Source organism: Labrus mixtus, chromosome 23 (genome assembly GCF_963584025.1).
Source record: "Labrus mixtus chromosome 23, fLabMix1.1, whole genome shotgun sequence".
Lineage (NCBI taxonomy): Eukaryota > Metazoa > Chordata > Actinopteri > Labriformes > Labridae > Labrus > Labrus mixtus.
Window position 1 is genome coordinate 9,370,317 of NC_083634.1, and position 21,278 is coordinate 9,391,594.

Here is a 21,278-nt window from a genome sequence, read left to right on the forward strand (position 1 = left end):
GTTTTCTTGTCCCCGAGTTTGTTCTTAAGGGTCTTAACTACCTATTTCTAATAATGGAAACAAGTTAAGGGTCATTTGCACTGGTTGCTTTGAAAGTTGAACCAAAATATACCCCCAAGAACTTTTTATTTTTCAAGGTTTGTAGATCCCTCATGAAAAGAACCCCCTTTATTGCACATTTTTGTGTCGTTGTTCAATAAAAAGAATACAAAACTGAGCTAAAAAGTGACATTTTTTTATTAAAAGCACCACAACTGTTTTGAAGGAGAGAATCCCCTACTCATTATTTACAACACTTTATACAGTTACAGCATTTCCACATAAGATTACCCAGCTTTCATGACAACAAGCAGCAGGGGGCGCTACAGTATTAAACTACAATGGCACAAGCTAACGAGCTAGTGGACAGCACAAAACTGTAATGGCAGTACAGTCTAGCTCACATTGACATGCATTTTAAAATCCTCTCTGCTCTATGTGATCGTACCGGAAGTCTTAAATATTTGTTCTGCGTTTTGAGTCGATTCAAAGGCACTTCCTGATTAGATTAGTCTCGCTGTGAGTTCAATTCAACACTTCTATTTCAGTCAGGGTGTGTTTTGTTTTTACAACTGTAGCGTCAAACGTGTTGCATCCTGTGCTCTCGTCTCCTTGACGACACACGACAGCCTGTTCATGGCAGGGACGAGAAGATTTTAACGGGTGTGTGTGTGTGTGTGCACACGTGACCACTATGATATAAGAGGAGGTACAGCGCGGGAACATCAAGATCTTTTTCTTGGCTGTAGATCTGAAATGTCTACAATCTTTGCCGAGCAGCAGATAAAATGATCAGCATTTCAAAAAGTGATTGACGTTAATGCACGACTGCATGCTCTAAAGAAGAGCTCGACTCTGCAGCTGTAGTGCTGCAGGACGCTGATCTTTGTTTTTGAATGCACACATGCACATAAAGTGTCAGTAAATGATCTACCACACACGCCCAGCAGCTTGCGGTAAGTGCTCCTTTAGTATACAATAGATAGGGGGATGATTGTAGATCTGTTATGCTGTCTCATGAGAGTCAGTCTTCTTTCACTTCCTGCTTGTAAGAACAATACCTTTAAAATTCCCTGAATACTCTACGTACACAGCTCACTTCTTTGACAAATCTAAACCCTAACTGCTGGTGTTGGCCTTGCTGATGGTGACCATGCTTGCCGCCTGCATGACCCTGTAGCGCTCTCGCAGGTTTCTCCGCCTCACGTGCTCGTTGGTGATCTCTATGACGTTTCCTGAGGGGAACCAGCCCTTCTGACCGTCCGACAGGCGGATGCCTTCGTAACAGCCTGAGAGAAAGAAGAGGAAATAGGAGGAGGGGAAGGGGCGCGGGAGGAGAACAAACAGGGGAATATTGGAGTTTTTTTTTTTTTTTTTTCTGTTTCGATCATGCAAGACGAGTCATAAGAAATTAATAAACTGCTAAAGTGGAGGGTGGAGGACGAGGCAGTCATGAGGATCAGGGTTTATAAACAGGCAGGGTCAAAGAAGGGGGGCGTGTTAATTACACACAGTCATGTCAGGATATTAGACTTTTTTGTTTTTTATTAAAGGAAATCTGTTTTAGTCGGTAGAAAATCAAATTTTACACAACTTTATATCATGACTTAGCAGGTTCAGGTAAAAAGTGTTTGTCTTGTAAAGGATCATCTTTTCGTGGCATAATTTACATTCTAACTCCAGTTTGAGTCTTTATAATAATAATATTAATATGTAATGTAATACTTTGGTTCCCTCCCCTTCCTTACCCTCGTTCGTTTTACGGATGATGTTGATGATCTCAGTGGGCTCCAGGGTGAGCTCGTCTGCCTGCTGGGCGATGTACGGCTCCACACACTGCACCTGCGGACAATCTGACACACACACACACACACACACACACACACACACACACACACACACACACACACACACACACACACACACACACACACACACACACACACACACACACACACACACACACACACACACACACACACACACACACACACACACACACACACACACACACACACACAGGTGAGAAACTTCTCAGTTATGAAACACACACACACAACCACATGCAGTAGTGTCACTTTGTGTGTGTGTGTGTGTGTGTGTGTGTGTGTGTTGTTCTAACCCCAGTCCTCGTAAATCACTTCATCGTCGTCTCCGTCGGGGTTGGTGGGGTTTGGAAACGCAGCCATCCACCTGTGCATGTCTGACCTGTTCACACAAACAGCTCGTTAAAATTCTTGTTGTTAGGACGGGGCATTTTTTGAATTGTTTTTGAGCAGCTGACATTTGGATTATATAAAAAAAAAAAAAGAGAGACAAATCCTGAAGGAAACTCACTGAGATGGAGCTTTGATCAGCCTCTCCATTATGCGCCCCTGGTGGTTTTCCAGCAGCGTCAGGTTGAAGCAGTGCTCAAGAGGGCTGCCGCCACTCCCACCTTCATCTACTGGCTGCACCTGCACCAGAGAGCGGTGGGCGTGGTCGAGCACAACAAACCGCTCTGCTCTGTTCAACAACAAAAATCATTTTTTTTTAATGCATATATCCAAAATGATGATCTAATTATCTTTAGTAGCTTCTTGATTAACTTGTTATTTATATATCAGAACTAAATACTGTATTTAATGTGAATGTTACGTTTTTTTTTATTGTCCATGTGGCAATAACGAAACATACTCATTTTTTTAATTTTAGTTTTTAAGCTACTTTCTGTAACATTTGAGGAAGAGAGTGGAGTTATTTCCCAAATGGTGACATAGTGGAAGTATCATTATTGTTGTTGTGTCTCCTATTCATTGCTAAAAATATATTCTGACAGTTTATCAAAAATACAGAACCTGAAATAACGCTGACTGCGATCTCACTTTGACAGCCTAAATGTAAAGCATCCTGCTGAATGAATCCCCGGGTCATCATGTCCTGTGTGAATACCATTGTTGTTGACAGGGTTAAAGTCAAACCATATTTTTCTGATCATAGATTAGGTTAGAGAGAATTATAATAACCCCCCCGGCGGGGAAACTCATTTGCCACCTGACCGATGAGCTTGAAAGAGAAGTGCAGCACGTACCTCTGAAAAGATATAACCTGAAGGAAATACATAACCTCAGTTTAAAGAGTAACTCACACAGTACAGTGGGTTTGTATGTGTTGGGTATTGTGACGGAAGTGGCCGAGTTCAAGAGATCATTCGTAAACATTTAAACCTCTAAGTTATTAGACGTTTACAGTCATGCTAGTTACACTGTGAGGTTATTCTTACAGCTACCTGCAAACGTCAGCAGCAGGATACCACAGAGAGAGGTAGTATCGATACATCTGAAGTTGAAACTTAGTTTTTCTTCTTTTAGCCGAGATTATTTTTACATTTAAACATTGATAATGTAAAGTAGGTAAACAGTTTGAGCCATAGAAATAAATAAAAACACATATATTTAAGGTTGAAACTATATCTGTTGTAGTTTAGCCTAGCTTAAATTAGCATGTTTACATTGAAAGAGTGCTGATGTTTTAGAGGGTTAATTGTTTAAACCATGGACACAGATATCTGAACATACATCTAAGATTTAAACTATGTGCGTCTTAGTTTAGCTAAGTTTATGTTAGCACGCTAAAATCGCTAATAAGCAGTAAACAAAAACTACAGCAGGAAATCAGCCTAGCTTAGCATAAAGATTGCGTTAAACCTCATGGTGATGTGAAGATTTCTGCTAGGTGAGGAACCCTCCTCTGCAAGGATTGGAGTCTGTCTTTCTGTTGTCAACGTTTCTGTAGCATATAGGTTCTTCTCACAAGTTTGCGAGCACCAAGCCCAACTGTCCATCGTTTCTGGCTTCTGGTGTGTTTTGGAGTTCTTTTGTTCGTCCTCTCACCTAAACCTTCCAGCTAATGGAATGGTCACATACCACATGAGGCCAGACAGGTTTTGGGTCGTGTACAAGCTGTCTCCACATGTCAAGCCCAACCAACTCCTGCTCAGTGAAGTGAAAGCTGCAACCAAGCGAGCGACAATTGTCTACAAATCTTTCATGTCAATCTTCCTGTGGTAAACCAAGTCAGTGGTAGACCAACACTTCTATCCCTAAAGCATCAAGGGAAATTGAGGAAATGAAATAATTATGTCATGGTGCATGGTAAACGGACTTGAGCTTGTAAAGCGCTTGTCTAGTCTTCTGACTACTCAAAGCACTTTTACACTGCAGGTAAAACACCTACACATTCACACACTGATGGCAGAGGTTTCTATGTAGTGAGACCATCAGAAGTAACTAATCCCATTAATACACAACAGACAAAGCAGCGGGAGCAATTCTGGGTTAAGTGTCTTGCCCAAGGACACATCGGACATGTTGCTGCAGGAGCCGGGGATTGAACCCTCAACCTTCCGTTTGACAACAGCGCCACAGCCCCGTCATGTTAGATCAAAAATGTGTATTAGTCTCAAAAGCAAATCAGGGTTTTTGTTTGATCCAAGATGACAGGATGTCAAATATGAGGGTTTTTTTTCCGGTGAAGGCGATGAAAATCAATCCTTTCATCTCACCCTTTCTTGGCTGTGATGATGAGTAGATCGTTGAAGAGGTAGAGGTAGATGGGCGTGAACTTTGCCCTCATGTTGAAAAGAGTTCCTCCTTTGGACATTTCCTGCAGCTCTCCCTTTTTCTCCAAATAACGAGTCTGGGAGATGATCGGGACGGCCTGGAGGAAACAAACACAGAGGTGAATGAACATTTCTTTCCTTGTCAAATAAAAGACCGATTGATTATTGAATATTGATTATTCTTTATTTACCTTGAGCTTGTCAAACTCCAGTGTTTGAGAGACGTGGATCAGCTCCTCCATCTGTCTCATCTTTCCAACCTGCGTGTTACACTCATTAATGATCTGTGAGGGATCAGAAGACAGAGAAAAAAGAAAGATTAATATAAAACCTCCTTGTGTTCCCTCCAGCAGGGGTTATAAAACTGTCTCATTGAGAGCATTGGGTTCACTCCTTTAACAAAAACCCTCAAATATCTCCCTGTATGAGCCTCACTCTGCCTTTGTCCTCAGAGATATGAATGACTCACTGTCACTGCAGAGCTCAATCAATAGAAAATCCTTCACTAACACAATGGCTGACGTCTAATTTCCTGAGGCACGGGAGGCACTCGAGAGTCAAACTATCCGGATTTGTAGGCGGCAGGGAGGATGAGGAGTGAGCTGCATTTACCTTTGACACTGAAGCCAAAGCCTTTGAGGCTGTCTGCTCCTCGTTCGTCCTCTCCTTTGTTCTCTTCAGGATGTTCTGAAACGCACCAACAACAACTTTCTACATCTGCAGTGGACAAACAACATCACAACAGCATACATTTTTTTCCATCTTAAAGCGGCCAGGGTCGCGAGTTTGAGGTGTGTTTGTTGAGAGGTCAGGAGGCGGGGAAGAGAAGAGATTACGCTGGAATGAGGACGTTCCTCAGAGCCGCGATGAACTCAAAGGGATCACTTTCAATCTTTCAATGACATGTAGCATGGGTCAGTAACTGCATATGTACTGCGGCATTTTTTAAAGACACTTGGTGATCTAAAAAAAGGTTATTAACATTGGAGTCATGCACCAGTGACTAGTGAGCTATGACACTGACGTACTGAGCTTTTTCCTCACAAGGAATGAGAACAGAGGAATTTTTCAAAATAAAAGTGAGGCCTGCAGACTCAATCAAAAGTCTTCAATCTTCTCTTTGTACATTTAATTACTGAGACTTGTTATTTTGTTGATGTTGTGAGGTTATATTAGAATGGCTTCTTACTGTCAGTCCTGTCATGCATATGTTTTGAACCAAATAGAAAGAAATCCAAACAATGCCTCTAAAACGCACTAATTATTTTGTTATTTTACATGTAAACTAATTTGTAACTATTTAAGAAAACTGAAGTCACCCAGAGCCAGGTTAACAATTCCCCCTTGCTTCCAGTCATAAACACCTTTGTGCTATATTCATTGAACTACTGAATTCTTTGTTTACTGTCTGCACTTGATGTATGATGGATAATGTATGCAATATAAGCTTAGCAGTGGTTGTTGACACTTGAAGACAACTGTGTTTGTTTGATCAATATGAAAGTTTTTTTTTTTTATTTGAGATCCCCTGGAGTATTCAAATCGTACGATGTTCATTTCATATAAAAGCCGCTGACAGCCCAAAATAATCGGTTTCCTCGTGGTTAGAATTTGTTTTAAGTCTCATATCACAAATGTCACACTTGCTGCTTTGAAGATAAGCAGCTACTCTACAACAAAAAAGATTTAATAATGAGTTTATAGATGTGTCTTACTTCAATGAGCATCTTAATGCGTGTTATTCGCTGGAACGGCAGCAGTAAGAAGGACATGAAGGGCAGCCGCTGGCATTGAGGCGACTCCTGCAGACGTGCGATGACCGTAGCGAACTGCACGTTGTTTTTCCTGTGGACGACAATCGAGTCATTTAACCTTTAATTAAACTGTGGAAAAAGCAGACACTGATTCAGATGGAGAAGCCAGGACTTCTGCTCCTTACATGAGCGAGGTGTAGGTCTTTTCCTGGTAGATCTGGTTGCGGACATAGTCGATGTAAGCAGGGAAGTTGTGCTGGGCGTGATAGTGGATAATATCGCAGATGTCAGGGAAGATGAAGTCTTTGAAAATACGGTCCTCGAGGTCCTTCAGGAATCTAAAGAGTCAGACAGGACAGATGATCATTTAAAAAAAACATACAAGCTTTTAAGTAGTGATGACGTTCTGGCCTCAGCTCAGGAAATGACTCAAAACTTTTTTTCTTTTCCTTCCTATCACTCTGTATCTCTCCCCAAGTGACCTCCCTGTATTTCAACTCATAAACCACCATTCTACCCCCCCCCCCCCCCCCCCCCCCCACACCTGTTTCCCTCCATCCCCTCTTTAGCCATTTCTCACCTCTCGCTGACCTCCCTGACCCGCAGGATGTTGGAGAAGAGAGTTTTCCTGTCTCTGATGATCATCGTGTCCTCCAGCTCCCGGCTGTCGAGGAAGTGCTCGGTCAGAACTCGCAGGGATCTGAGGTAGGAGGCCTCCGATGTCAAAACCTCAAACATACTCTGCCAGGGGGAAAAAAAAAATACAAATATTAACCTCAGCCTCAGCCACACATCAACCTGTTTTATCAAAGAAGCGGCGACCTTGCTTCAAAAAAAGCAAACATGCATCCCTTCCTATACATGATGTGATTTTTTTCTTGAAAAGTCCTGATTGATGTTGGAAACTTTGAGCAGCGACTGTAAACACTTTGATGAACAGAGAAGAAAACAATCCATATCATATAACATCAGTGTGTGATACAGGGAGGCAGAGTGGATCTTAATTTATATTAAACCATCACGTTAGTACTTTGAGATGGGATTTAAAACTTGATACAGCATCTCCCCTTTCTCTTCTCCTCTCATCATTGATTTTCTCCATGTAATCTCTCCTCGGTGCATTAGCCTCTCCCCGCATCTTTTCCCATCAGCCCCCTCACCTCCTGGTACTTGCACTGCTCAGGGGTGAGCTGCTCCAGGACTCCGCTGTCTCTAACGTCCTGGAGGTCCTGCCACAAGGTGCTCTGGCCCGGCGTGGGCACGGGGCTGCTCATGAGTCCTCCGTTACCAGTTCCAGTCCCAGTGCCGGCGCCGGTTCCAGTCCCGGAGCGACGGGCCGTCCAGTCGGTGGCGTAGTCGGCGCTGGTTTTGCTGATGTTGCGGCACACGGTCTGGCGTCGGATCTCCTTGGTGATGACGGTGGCGCGGTACGTCTGGTAGAGAGGCTCTGAGGGGAGACAAGTCAAAAAGTCTTCGAAAAGCCCAGAAGCCACAAAAGGATTCCAAACATACAAGTATGACAACTCATCACCAATTAGTAACATGATTAACCCTCCATCTGTAGACTGTCAAGGCGACTTATTATGAATTCAATACTGGTTTGAAAAGTAGAGTGTGTTTGCATCAGAAAGCTTGGCCTTGGATGTGCTGATGTACATTAAAAATGGAGACTCTACATCTGTAGCTACTTAAAAGGAGACTGGCACAAATAGCATTGTTTATGTCAAAGTATGTTATTTATCTGTATTATAATGAGAAACGTTTCTATCGTAGCGCTGTCGTTGATGCTACTATGGAGGCAGCTAAAAGTGTGCAGCACTGACTCCAAGACAAATTTTCCTGAGGGGAGAATAACATGTTTGGTAGTGTATGGTATCATTCTATATATAATAAGAAAGCCTGACGACATTAAGATCCAGCAGCAGCTACTACAAGTAAAGAGTCGTTATTAAATGACTAAGAGGCTTAAAATAGCTGCTGTATATTTTCAGAGACATCTTGAATTACAGACAAACCATCCTTACCATCCTGCAGACGAGACTCCCAGCTGAACGACGTCTGCCTCCTGAGGGAGCCTGACCTCTCTGGGCGACTGAAAACGGGAAGTTTAGAAAAAAAAATGGAAGGGATCAACTGATATGAAACTGAAGTTTTCCCCAATGGAGTGGATGACAGGAATGATGACACCTCCTTACACACCTTAACGCTGACTTAAAGGATAAGGATACGTTTTTACCTCCTGGTCTCCAAATTATAGAAAAAGCTTAAAAAACAGCAATAGTGATTCATTTCAAAATAAAACTTTGGCTACACAGATGAAGCTTTTTACCGGGATCAGTTCATTGATTTTAGACTTTTCATTGGATTCCTTGACATAGAAGAATTTTTTTAAAATTCTACCTTATCCTTTTAAAAATGTAAATTAGATCAAAATGAGTGATCACTCACGTTTCTTCCGCTGTGTCTTCTTTCTCTCCTGCATTCCATTCATTCTCCCCTCCCTCTGAAAAGACGAGAACATTGTGTCACTTCTTTTAAAGCCACAGAAAATGTAACGCTTCACATCTCTTCTAACACAAAGAGAAAAGTGTTTGTCCAGTACAAACCTTTTCTCTGTGTGAGCGACTGCAGCGAGGCACTGCTCAGCCTCTTGGGGTCCGTCTTTGGCGGCGGAGGTGGGGGTCTGTGAGGGCTGGGTGGGGGTGGAGTTAAGGCTCTATGGGGGCTCAGACTACTGCCGGTCGAGCCGCTGGGGGACGACGGCCGCAGGTTGCGCCACTCCTCCAGCGTGGGCTGGGGGAGTGGAATGCCAGCGCGATGAACCGGCGTGAGGCTGCGGCTATCCTGAGTCAGAGGCATCCTCGGAGGGATGGCGGGCGGCACGTCCTGCGGGATCGACACGGGTTCTATGTTGTTCTGAAACTCTGAGGTGGGGTCTGAGGTGCTGTAGGAAAGTTTGGAACGGGCTGGTTTGCGTACTTTAATAAGAGGGATATCCAGCTCCTTACACACAGGTGGAGTCTTTTTAGGAGCAGAGTCAATCACAGGAAGTGTGGCCTCGTAAATACTCTCCTCCTCCTCCTCATGTGTGGGTTTAAAGTGGGTGGATTGCGTCTGTTTTGGGGGGACAGGTGGAGACTGAGAGCGGGTGACAGCGAGGGAGGTGAGGACAGAGTGAGGGCCCGGGTCTGAGCGTCTCCTGTGACCATCCGCCAACAAAACACCCAAAGAATGATGAAACTTTGCTTTGTCTTTTTTTAACATTTCACTCTCATCAACCACAGAAGTCCTGTCCACCTCATCCCCCGCCCCGCTGTCCCCTTCCCCTCCCCTCTCCTCCTCCCACTCCTCCTCCACCCCCTCCTCCCACTCCTCCTCCACCCAGTCCTCCTCCCTTAGTTCCTCCTCATAAATCTCTTCCTCCTCTCCACCCCCTCCGTCCTCCGCAGCGTCCACAGGCACCCACATTAGTTTCATGCCAGGCCACTGGACGTGACATACGCAGGTACAGCTCGGGTCGCAGGAGAGACTGAGAGGCGTGTCCGGACTGCGCTCCACCTCCGCTTCATCTCCTCCTATTGGCTGAACCTCCACCTCTTTTCCATCAGGAGCTGCATAAAAAAGAGCGGACAATGACTTTAAATATTAATGAAAATGGAGGACACTAAATCAACATCCAAGTTTCTACTTTGAAAGCTAAATACTTTTGGTGTTACGTCGAGGTTAAAACCCTAAACTAATGGTTATGAATTAGCCCCTCACAGGCGTATCATCAGACAGGGTCTGAGCGTCTCCTGTGAGGTCTGAGCCTTTCTATTCTCCACTCAGAAGGCTGAAGGATGGACTGTCGAGTCAGTCCTTCACTTTGCATGTATTCAAATATTCATGGAGACTTTGGGGAGTTGTACGGTGGAAATTAAAATCCAATATTGACAGAAGGAAATGGAAGAGGTGGCGCAAAGAGTGAGGAGGGTCAGAGAGTACAGAGGAAAGTCAATACATACCCTTTTTTTTTTTCTTAAGATTTTATTTTTGGGGCTTTTTGTGCCTTTAATGTAGAGACAGGACAGTGGATAGAGTTGGAAATCAGGGAGAGATAGAAAGAGAGAGGGGAATGACATGCGGGAAAGGAGCCACAGGTGGGATTTGATCCTGGGCTGCCCGCTTGGAGGACTATAGCCTCCATACATGGGGCGCGCGCACTAACCACTGAGCCACCAGCGCCCCAGACAAATTTTTTTATTTTTTTTATTTTTTTTTTTAAATTGGATGATGGGGATAAGTTAATTGAGCTGTGAAAGAACATGATAGAACCTCTTCCCTATTTTCTGCTAATTGTCTTAACTTGGTCAGAATATTGATACAGAAAGTCATCGTCGTCCTGAATCACTACGGCAACCTAAACAGATTTAACCCACTGTGTCACCACTTCAAAGACAAGCGGGATAAAAAGAGATGACGACAGTGGGACAATCGAAATTCAGTGGATACCTTCCTCATGACAGGAACCAAAGAAAACACTGGAGCACACGAATCAAGTGATGCGTGACGTGATCCAGGATTTTCTTTAGTTCATGTCTTGGAGAAGGTATCCACTGAATTATTGTTTTTTTTTCGTATGTCTTAAGTCCTCCATTTGTGGAGTGGCTGAAGTGCAAGAGTTTCGTTCTACTCTGACAGTGAGATAATGTTGGGCTGTGGATAAAAGAAGTCAAAGGATGACGCACGATAAGAGGTAACAGTGACGACAAATTGAAGTGAAAAAATACATTAATTCTGCACTTCAGCGTTTTAGGAGCGTCTTATATTCTACGTTCATCAGACATTGTGACACAGAATTATTTAGATGCTTGCTACATATCAATTTTGTGATATTGTCTTTAACACAGGTCATGTATCGCACATCGTATCACACCGTATGGCATGGCACGACATTGTATCGTATCGAATCATAAGTCACCGAACCCAGTGATGGAAATGGTGTCAGACATTAGCTTTTCAAGCAGATCACTATGGATGCTACAAATGCTGATGCATTGTCCCAGACTACTATATGATCATTAAAGGGATCCTCTCTTACTGACAGGGAACCAAAACTAGGAAGTGAAAGAACTGGGTGTGTAAATGTTTAGGACACACACACACATCTCTGTTCAATCAATACAGTGTCACTTGTTCAGGTCCCTCGGTTGTTGAGTCAAGAAAAGTCTGCACACCACGAGACAGCAGGTGGAAACACCAGTCCATGAGATTTAACGTGCTCCACTTTACGACTGAATTATCACAAAGCAATATCTACAAGACACAGATAAGAAACAATGGATCTCAATGCTGTCAAAAGTGTCTTTTATCACTGTAAGTGTGCACCACTTCCCGCTTCCATATAACTCAGAACTATGTGCAGACACAACACGCTAACACACACACGCACGCAAACACACACACGCACACACAGTCACGCGAACAGCTGACTGACTGAACCTGTTTTTTTTTTTGTCTGTTGTGTACTTTAGCTGAAGGCGCCTCACCTGTGTGTTTTAATCATTCTACTGCGCTCTAGATTATTACCTTCATACTAATAAAAGCGCACACACACACACGGGCGCACACACACTTCTCCTTTCGGTTTGAACAAAGTGACCGTTCGTCTAAACCTGGGTCTACTCCAGAGTGTGTGATAGTCCTCTTAACATAAGTGATGCTGCAGATTGTAAGATCTCAGTTTTATGTATATCTGCTGATGAGCTTCAGCTTTATTTGAGTGCATCATGACTGCATGGCCATTATACACACGCCTCCCATTAGGGTTAAATATAGACATGTTGTTGCGATGAAATAATTGTTTATTCCGATACATTTTTGCGATGTGTTTCTTGCTCTTTCATGAAAACGATAACATTGCAGTTGTTTGCGCAACCCTGATGGACAGCATGGCTTTAAGCACACACGGCACAGGAGTGTACAGAGGGGCAAAATATTTATTGTCAAAACTAAAAATTAGAAAGGGACATTTATTCAGAAATAAAAAGATAAAGTTTTAAAATTCAAAATTGAATTTAAGAAAAAAGTTCAATTAAAAAAAAAACACCACATCTTAAGATCAAAGATTAAGTGACTGTCCAGTGTACCTGATCTCCCTCCTTCCACGCTGATGCTGTCCACCTCCTCTCCTCCAACGCTCTCCTTCTGCTTATGCGGTATTCGGCTCCTCTTCAGAGGCAGTGGAGGCGCCTGCTCTCCTCCAAGCGGAAGCTGCAGACTGGCCCGGCCCGGTTTGGGCTTTACTGTGGGCGGTCGTTTGAACCGCTTGCTTAGTTTAACTTTAGCCGTACCATTGGTGGGACGCTCCACCCGCTCATTTGATGTCTCTTTCGACTCCTCTCTGGTAAACTTTTCCACGATACTCTTGACCTTCCCTCCCGAGAGGCTGGTACTGCTGCCTCTGTCTCCCAGAGGAGGGGATCCGGGCTGTGTCGAAGGCTTCGGGGGGATCTCCGGTCTGGGTTTGGCCCCAGGTTTGAGGGCTGAAGGGGACGTGGGCCGCTGGGATGCTTCCTGGACAGACATGGTGGCTGGAGTCTTTCCTTTTGGTGCGTTCACTCCCAGCCCTGACCAATCAGAGGTCAGGCTTTCAGGGCAAAGGTTAATTTGAGCATGTCATCATCACCTGATGAGTAAAGAGAAGGAGAGAGAAGTTTAAACCCAGTTGGATGTTATATCAAATTCAACCAGTATTCCTACAACATTTTCAAACACATGATGAAGAGCTTTAAAAACTCTCAAATCGGTGCAACTGTACCAGACAGAGCCTCAAGGCATTAAGCTAACACAAACATAAGGAGCAGGCCATAGAGGGCTGATTAAGTTGACTTCTATTTGTCTCCTTTGCGTCAAGTTATTAAAAAATGTGTACCTGTAGTTTTCAGCTCTAACAAACATCGACTTACATGACATCACTTGAGGCATTTTGCGCCTCTCTATCACAGACTTTATACCGTTTTTTATTTTCAAATAAGAAGAAGCACAGAACTCCAAGAAATATTCACAGACGTTTGATTTTTTTTAAATCTGCGTAATTACTCTTTAAAGCTCTTGATGCTCTCATGTAAGGGCAAGGCGGAGTGGTCCCCAAACTGGTAGGTCTGGACCCCTGATTGGGTCCTAATTCTGAAGGATTAAAAGAAAATTAACGAGGTAAGAAAAAGAATCCTCGACAGTTTTCCCCTTTTTTTTTTAAATACTGTCACGTCCTCAGGCTCCATAAATACAGATCTAATGAGGACTTTTATGGAGTCACAAGATGAACGTTTTTTATTTCATCTCCTTTCTGGGGATTTCATGTCGGTTGTAAAAAAAATGTCAAACTCAGAGGGAAATGCAGTAAATGTTTCTTGTTGGACCTCATCTGGTAACTTCTACTTAGCCCGCTTAGTCGTTCACTGTGACCCCTTTGGAATAAGTGCAACACCGGGGATAATAACAGTGATTGTCTGTGTGTGACATAAACATTTACACTGGGCAGATTTTCCAGTACAGTACAATCCTTGAATCAGACTTTGAGTTTTGTGCTACATATTCCTCACTGACTGCAGCTGTAAGAATCATGGGAATGAACTTTGTACTGTAGGAGCCGAATCATAACTGGTGAGAACACATTCCTAAGTGTGTTTACAAGGAGACGTACTGAAGGTAAATACAGAAACAGCTTCAGATCTGTGAGCTTTGTAGTGTAAATCTCAACCCGACTTCTTTAACAGTTATTTATAGACGCCTTGCCGCTGAAGAGCAGGATTTGGGTTAATAATTTAAAACGCTAAATGGCTGGCATGTGTCTAGAACTGGGAGGCTCTTAGAAATCTGAAGACACTTTGAAATGTTTCTAGTTCAGAAACGAGAAGCCCGAAGAGTTTTATTCTATTTCAATCTTTTTAGATGCATTGAGCATCATCCTTCAAAAAGATTTTTCTGAAGTTGTTCTTAAGAAGACTCTCCGTCAGATTCACCAACATGTTTTTAAAAGACTGAACTGTCCGCAGCTGTGTTCTTATCTTCTTGTGTTAGTAAGTTGTAAGCGTGTCCACGTTGTTCCTAATTAGCATAGGTGACCTCCCACCAATGCCCATAAAAGGGCATGACTGCAGGGCCCTGCAGACACATGGACGCACATGCTGGTAGAAAGAAATATAAGGTTGTGGCGAGTTGCCCTAACGGAGCCCTGATGACGACACAGGCGGAGCACAGTCTACTTAAAGAAGGATTTAAAGAAGAAATGTGTTCTTAAGAACAGTCGGTGAAGGAGGCCCCATTGTAAAGATGATCCTAGAGGAGGTGCTCCACAGTGCCAGACCCCCTGAAAATATGTTTGGCCGGTGAATTCTTTCATCTACCTGCCACCTTGGCCGGTGAGGGTTAATTTCGGACCCTGGCAATGCCTATTGCTGTTAAGGAATGTGTAATACTTGTGTATGTGTACATATTAATCTTATGATTCATAGCACACTCATTTTATTCAATTAATAATTAACCGTTGTTTGAATAAAATATCATCTCTCCTCCCTGAGCGCTGGAGTCATAACTGGTTTAGCCTCAAGCTCCTTGTAATGTTTTACCTTTCAGCTGTTCTGCAAACACTCTTTCATCGATGATGATTTCTTCAGCTACAAGAAGTTCCCAGCCGTCATAACAGACCTCCGCCTTTCAAAGAACGGCCCTCAGTTTGTGCTGTTACTCCTTTTATACAAACACATCTAAGTTAGGATACAACGGCCAAACATTCAATCTAGAAAGGTTTGTTTTTCAAGAAGAAGCCTACACATCCTGAGGCTGCCCTCCTTTATAATTCAGTCGTTTAAATCAAGGAGAGAAGTCCGTGTTCAAAGCTCTCCGCTCACTCAAATGAAGCAGTGAAACGTGGCAGCCGCTTCTGTCAGCCCCGAAGTTTCTATAAAAAGAAACATGATGACCAGAATGTGAAATTCAATTTCCATTCTGGTTGACCAAATGTTCGTGCTGCAGATTCTCCACGCCATGTTTTTTTTTTTTTTTTTCAATGTGTGTGTGTGTAACAGCTGACACAACACCACACCAAACCGGCCTGGGGTTAGTCATGCAGGAGAACATGTCACTGCTCACTGAAGAGTTTAGAGTCATTTAGTGAATTTATATTCAAACAAAGAAAAATATCCAAACTACTGCTGAAACAATCAGTCCATCAAGTTGTTCTTGGCATGTATAAATGTCATTGCTGTTATTTTTGTTTACAGTTTAGGGTACAAAAAACATTTGAACACATAATGTTTGGCTCTTGGAAAACATGATGAGCATTTTGGACCAACAGATAAGAAATATAATTATTGAACTATATGAAATGAATAGAGTCAGACTGATTACTGGGCCAGCCGATAATATCGGTCAATAAGAGCGTATCCAGTGACTATCGGTATCAGATCATTTTATCGCAGATATCCTTGTTTACACCTTTCTAGCCTTCTACCTATTCACACACTGATGACAAAGGTTGCTATGTGGCGACCATCAGAAGTAACTAATCCCGTTCATACAAATTCAAATGCCGCCAACGAAGCAGCGTGAGCATCTTGCGCAAAGACACATCGGACATGTTGGTGCAGGAGCTGGGGATCGAACCCCCAACCTTCCAGTTGAGAGACGACCGACTCTACCAACTGAGCCACAGCCGCCCACTATCCATTGTGTCAAGCGGTGACGCATACATGCACATTTACTTTCCAGTTGAGTGACCAGCTTGTCCTGATTGTTTGATAACTGCATTTGAGAGATCAACAGAATTCATGTGTAGATCTATATCTATCTCCACAGATTAAGATAGATCTTAGATATCGGCATTGAATTTTCCCCCTCCCTAATATTGAAATCGGCCCAAAAAAAATGCCATATCAGTCGGGGCCTATAGAAATGAAACATAAAAACTATGAATCTGCAAACTGTGCTTCACTGGATTCTTAAAGGGGACTCCACCAATTTGTCAGCCGTCATTAAACTTATCACAAGAAGCACTACAGAGGGTCGTTTGATATTTTCTGTGGTTTGCAAAACATCAAATAAGTTTAAGAAGGTAAGAAACTATTAGGTTGCATTATGGGTAATGTAGGAATTGGTGTTAGAGTAAAGGGTGTGTAATAAGACTTTAAAAAGATTCAATATATTGATTTAATAATGAACAAAGTCATATTGATATTAAGTAAATAAAATGATCCATGTTGATAACTTTAAAGCTCCAGTGAGGAGTTTTGAAACAGACTGAAATGAATACTGATGCCTCTTTATGAGCTTCAAAGTCAACAGGACCATCATCATCATAAAGATTGACTATTTCTATTAAGTGTCTGAAAACCCCGCCGCAGGGTAGGTGTCAGACAGAGTGGTGCGCTGCATAAACGGCCTTTGGTTTACACTGTCCACGCAAAGATTCTTGATGAGATGAGAACTTTACGGGTTAAAGAAAGTTTGTTAAACACGACTTTCATATGTACGAGACAGCAAATAGAAAACATGCACCACTTTGTCCACAGGGGTCTCCTAAATCAAAACAAGCAGAGAGCTCCTTCTCATCTTGATTACAGGCCAGTGAGGCCTCTCTATTGACTTTAATTGAAATCATATATAGGCAGGCTTTGTTATATCAGCAAATATGACATTGTTGTCAGAAGCATCAACATAAAATCATGTTGTGATGAGACTTTTAATAACAGGATATCTTTGCAGCAGCTACGTTGACCCTTATTTTTTTCTTTTTCCAAATTTCTCAGAAAAGTCTCCAAACTTTAAAGTGATCAGCTGCTATTCAGAGGCCTTTCCTATCAAATAAAGTGAAAGTAATTCCCCATGAAGCCGAGCGCTGACCAGACAACATTTTAAAGAAATGAATCAACGGTAGTGACAGCAGCAGGTAAACAAAAGCATCACAGACAACAATGCACTATTTTAGGCTCTTGAGCAGTCTTTTCCATACAGCTTTAAAAAAGTCAACAACACTGAACCGACTGCTGTTTGAAAGAGCACCAGCTAGTCAGACCTGTTTGGAGGCGATGTGTACGCTGCAGTCAGGGAACTTAGAATAAAGAGACAGACACAGTTTCACATTTCAGTGTGACGACGATTCATGTATTCAATGAGCCATGGAGGAATTCATGGCATGAAAACATTGAGAAGGGCATTTTCAGAATAAAATCTGCTCTTGTTTAAAACATAACAGTAGACATGATGTCATCGCAGTGGTACATGTTTGAGGGGGTATCATCGGTCTTTCCAGGTTTCAGTTTTGGCCCTCTGGCTGTTTTCATTGTCCGCAGAGTGACATGAAAACCTCAACGGGAGGGTTTGTTCACAAAGCACTGGCAGTGGACATAACACATTGTTATTGTGTGTAAAGGCTCTAATAGACTGACTAGACTTGAGGTCAAAATTCCCCCCTGACTTTCCCTCAATCAGCCCTCACCATTGACTTCACTTGTGTTTTGTCTCATTTTGCTCTGTGACCTGGTTCATTCAATAGCTGCATCCCAAAGTCCAGTGGACACATACACACACTTCGGCTGGGTCAGTGGGCCACTCATTCCTTCCAGTAAGTGTATTTGTCCTGTTAAATCCAATATGGACCAGATATGGTGTGATCCCTCAAATCAGACCGGCTTGAGAACAATCCTTAAGTGCTTAAAGGGGGAGTCCGTCCATTAACACAATGTTGTGTGTGTGTGAGTGTACAATGTGCCATCTGCTTCAGAGACTAATGGGTCAGTGTGTGTGTGTGTGTGTGTGTGTGTGTGTGTGTGTGTGTGAGTGTGTGAATCAAATGGGTAGGGGGGCTTTAAGAGAGTAACCATTACAATACATGATGTGTGATGTGTATGGAAGCTCCACGTTGGACAGGAAGAGGGGGCGGAAAAGGTGTGTCGGAAAGGGGACCACAAACACACACACACACACACACACACACACACATACACACACATACACACACACACACACACACACACACACACACACACACACACACACACACACACACACCAGGGGTTGGAATACAGGAAAGGGGAACAAGCGTGTATTTTGTCTGGTGACATGATGAATACATGAAATTGCAAATGTAGCCTGAATATGCTTTTTTTTCCTTTTTTTTTTTATCTCTTACTAAACTGATACTTAAAGGAGTAACCTATCACAATCTAGCCCAGCAAACGTAATAGGTAATTAATATTAAATACATTTCCCAACATAAAAACTAATTCACTTTAACCTATTGTACACTATTCATAAAATGTTCAAAGCTAAGTTTCCCTTTAAAGGACTTTGTTTGTATCCCTCAATACTACATACTGTTACATACCTGCAATACAAATTTGAAAAATATGTAAAGATACACAGCTGGAAGATATTGTACGTTAACATATCTAAAGCTACATTAATTTTCTATTATTAAGTATGACTAATATCTAATAAGGCCTATTTTCTAGCAGGCTATTACAGAGGTTAAGAGAACAGGTGCCTAACCGGCTAAACCGTCAGAACCAAACCACACCTGCTTAATGACACATAATTAACCTGCTTCACTTGAAACAACATGAAAACTCACCATTTCACTCAGACATGTCCTGCTCTTTCTCTTCTGTCATTCGGCTTTACTGTCGGCAGTCCAACATGGTTAGCTTCGGAGAGAGAAAACAGGCTTTGGTGTTAAACCCGCTCCGGGGGCGCAGCTCCGTTACTGTCCTGTGAACTTAACTAACAGGAGAATAAACAGTGAGGAATAAACCTCCACAAACCAGTTGTGTTTCTTATTGTTTGTCTGACAGGCTTGTTGTCTGAGGACCCATCATCTCCCTGTTGTTGTCTCCTTTGTTACCAGCAGCGTGTGAGAGGAGCGGACGGGAGGTAGGAGATCCACCACAACCCCCCTGAGGACGAAACACTGTCAAGTCATTTTAAGGGACATTTAGAGGATCCGGTGATGCATTTCAAAATAAAATCCATATAAAACAAACAAAAAAACATTTTTCATTCATATCATACCATAAAACCATTAAATACTCATGGTCAGTAGGGTAATTATAAATGCTTTGATTAAAAAAAAGAATGATAATAGACATGGAGTTGTATTCTAATCATTAATGACTGGATGTTGTTTCACAAATTGTATTTCAATTACTTTTTATTCATGCTTTCTGTTCAGAATTTTGGATTTATGTATTATATTTTCCTGTCTAGAAGCCAATTCCCCATTTAGGACAATGAGGTTGCAGTTAAATGAAATGAATATGATATAACATATTCTTATGATATCAATCAATCAATCAATCAATCAATCAATCAATCAATCAATCAATCAATCAATCAATCGATCGATCAATTAAGTGTAATCTCATGATATAAAAAGACCTGTTTTTGACTTCTTTATGTTCTTAATTTTCAGCTCAGTCCAGCGTCTGTTGTCTCACACTGGAAAGTTGAATACAGGCATTTCAAACACAGGCACTTCATATATATAAAAAATATATATATTTACATTATGTAAAAATATTTGTTGCATTAAAAAAATAACTTTAAAAAAAACAAGTTCAAACGTTATAATAGATTTGTGAATGTTGTCTCTACACTAGGACTGAATTCATAGAGCTGAATTGGTTTGTAAAAAATATTATAAAATAAACTTTACTATAAAATTTTAGTCTTAATGTAATTTTTTTGTTTCATGATTTTGTCGTCCAAATCTATTTTAACTTCTATTTTTAAAATGATTCTCCGTTTTAGCAGTTTTATTTTGAAGGTCAGAAGGGTACGTTTCCGTCATGTTCAGTACATTCCTTGTCAGCTTTCCTGTCTAATCACAGTCTAGAAACTATTATAAACCTGAAAAAAATGATGGTGAGGTGGAAGTCATATACGTTTCATGTTTTTTTGTATTACTCAAAGAGAAGTTTTAGTTTGTTTCTGTTTGATTAAGTTTCCTGATGAAAGTGAGACTAAGCGCTGCCACTCGTTCAATAATGGTTCAAATGATCCTACTTACTAGAAGAAGAATTATGACATAATATAATGTCATTGTGAAAATTGCCTGTAGACAAGATATCCTATGATACAATAGAAAACAAACAGCACAGCACTCTGTTTTTACCCCTGTGTCTGACTTCCACCTAGCGTCTCAATGAGGAAATACAACAAGTGTCACTGAAAGTGGTTAAACTGAAGCTCTCTTTTTTGGTTGTTTTATTTATTCAGTGGCACAAAAAGTTGAAAAAGTTATGGATAAACATCAAAAATTATATTTCAAAGTTCTTTTTAATTAATTGATTTACATAATCTTGAATTGTATTCTAAAAATGTGCCTCTCAATATTTTGACTTACTATCATTAATCTGACTTTTAATTTATAATTTTATAGCCTTATATTTTCACTAACTATCTCATCGTTTTTGATACACCATTTCATTGTTTTGAATAATTATTTTTAAATTCTGACATTGAATTCAAACGTTTTTGACGCAAGCTTATGATTTGACTTACAAAATGTTACTTAGAGAATCAAACATGTTGAATTACTATCTCACAGATTATTTTTTTTTACTTTAAAGGTTGCTCCTCCTGTTATTTCCACTGACTCTTATTTTAAATAAAAGCTCAAGTTTTGACTTGACTTAGTATCTTACAGTGAATTTTGAATTACTTCATATTACTCAGGGCAGGGGCCTCAAGTATAACTTTATATCCTATTATTATCTAACCTACAATTAAATTAAAAACCCAATTCTACTGTTTCATAATTCATAATTAGTTTCACCTATCTCTTTTTATTTTAATAAGAAACTGATGAGCTGACTCCTGCAGACAGGTGCCGTTATGAGTGAGAAGTA

At 41.5% G+C, this 21,278-nt stretch overlaps 1 protein-coding gene across 1 annotated transcript; it reads right to left on the reverse strand.

Annotated features, from left to right (window-relative positions):
* Window positions 1-220: 220 nt before the first annotated feature.
* arhgef15b (Rho guanine nucleotide exchange factor 15b) lies at window positions 221-19,329 on the reverse strand. Its single transcript, XM_061030834.1, has 16 exons — window positions 19,004-19,329; window positions 12,522-13,060; window positions 9,000-10,004; window positions 8,842-8,896; window positions 8,418-8,485; window positions 7,554-7,840; window positions 6,974-7,134; window positions 6,579-6,731; window positions 6,355-6,484; window positions 5,252-5,326; window positions 4,831-4,923; window positions 4,583-4,737; window positions 2,377-2,544; window positions 2,162-2,247; window positions 1,788-1,892; window positions 221-1,328 (listed from the first exon to the last, which is right to left on the reverse strand). Exons 2-16 carry the CDS (start codon window positions 12,958-12,960, stop codon window positions 1,159-1,161), a joined length of 3,150 nt encoding a protein of 1,049 aa, XP_060886817.1. The 5' UTR covers window positions 12,961-13,060; window positions 19,004-19,329; the 3' UTR covers window positions 221-1,158.
* Between the last annotated feature and the right edge of the window lie 1,949 nt (window positions 19,330-21,278).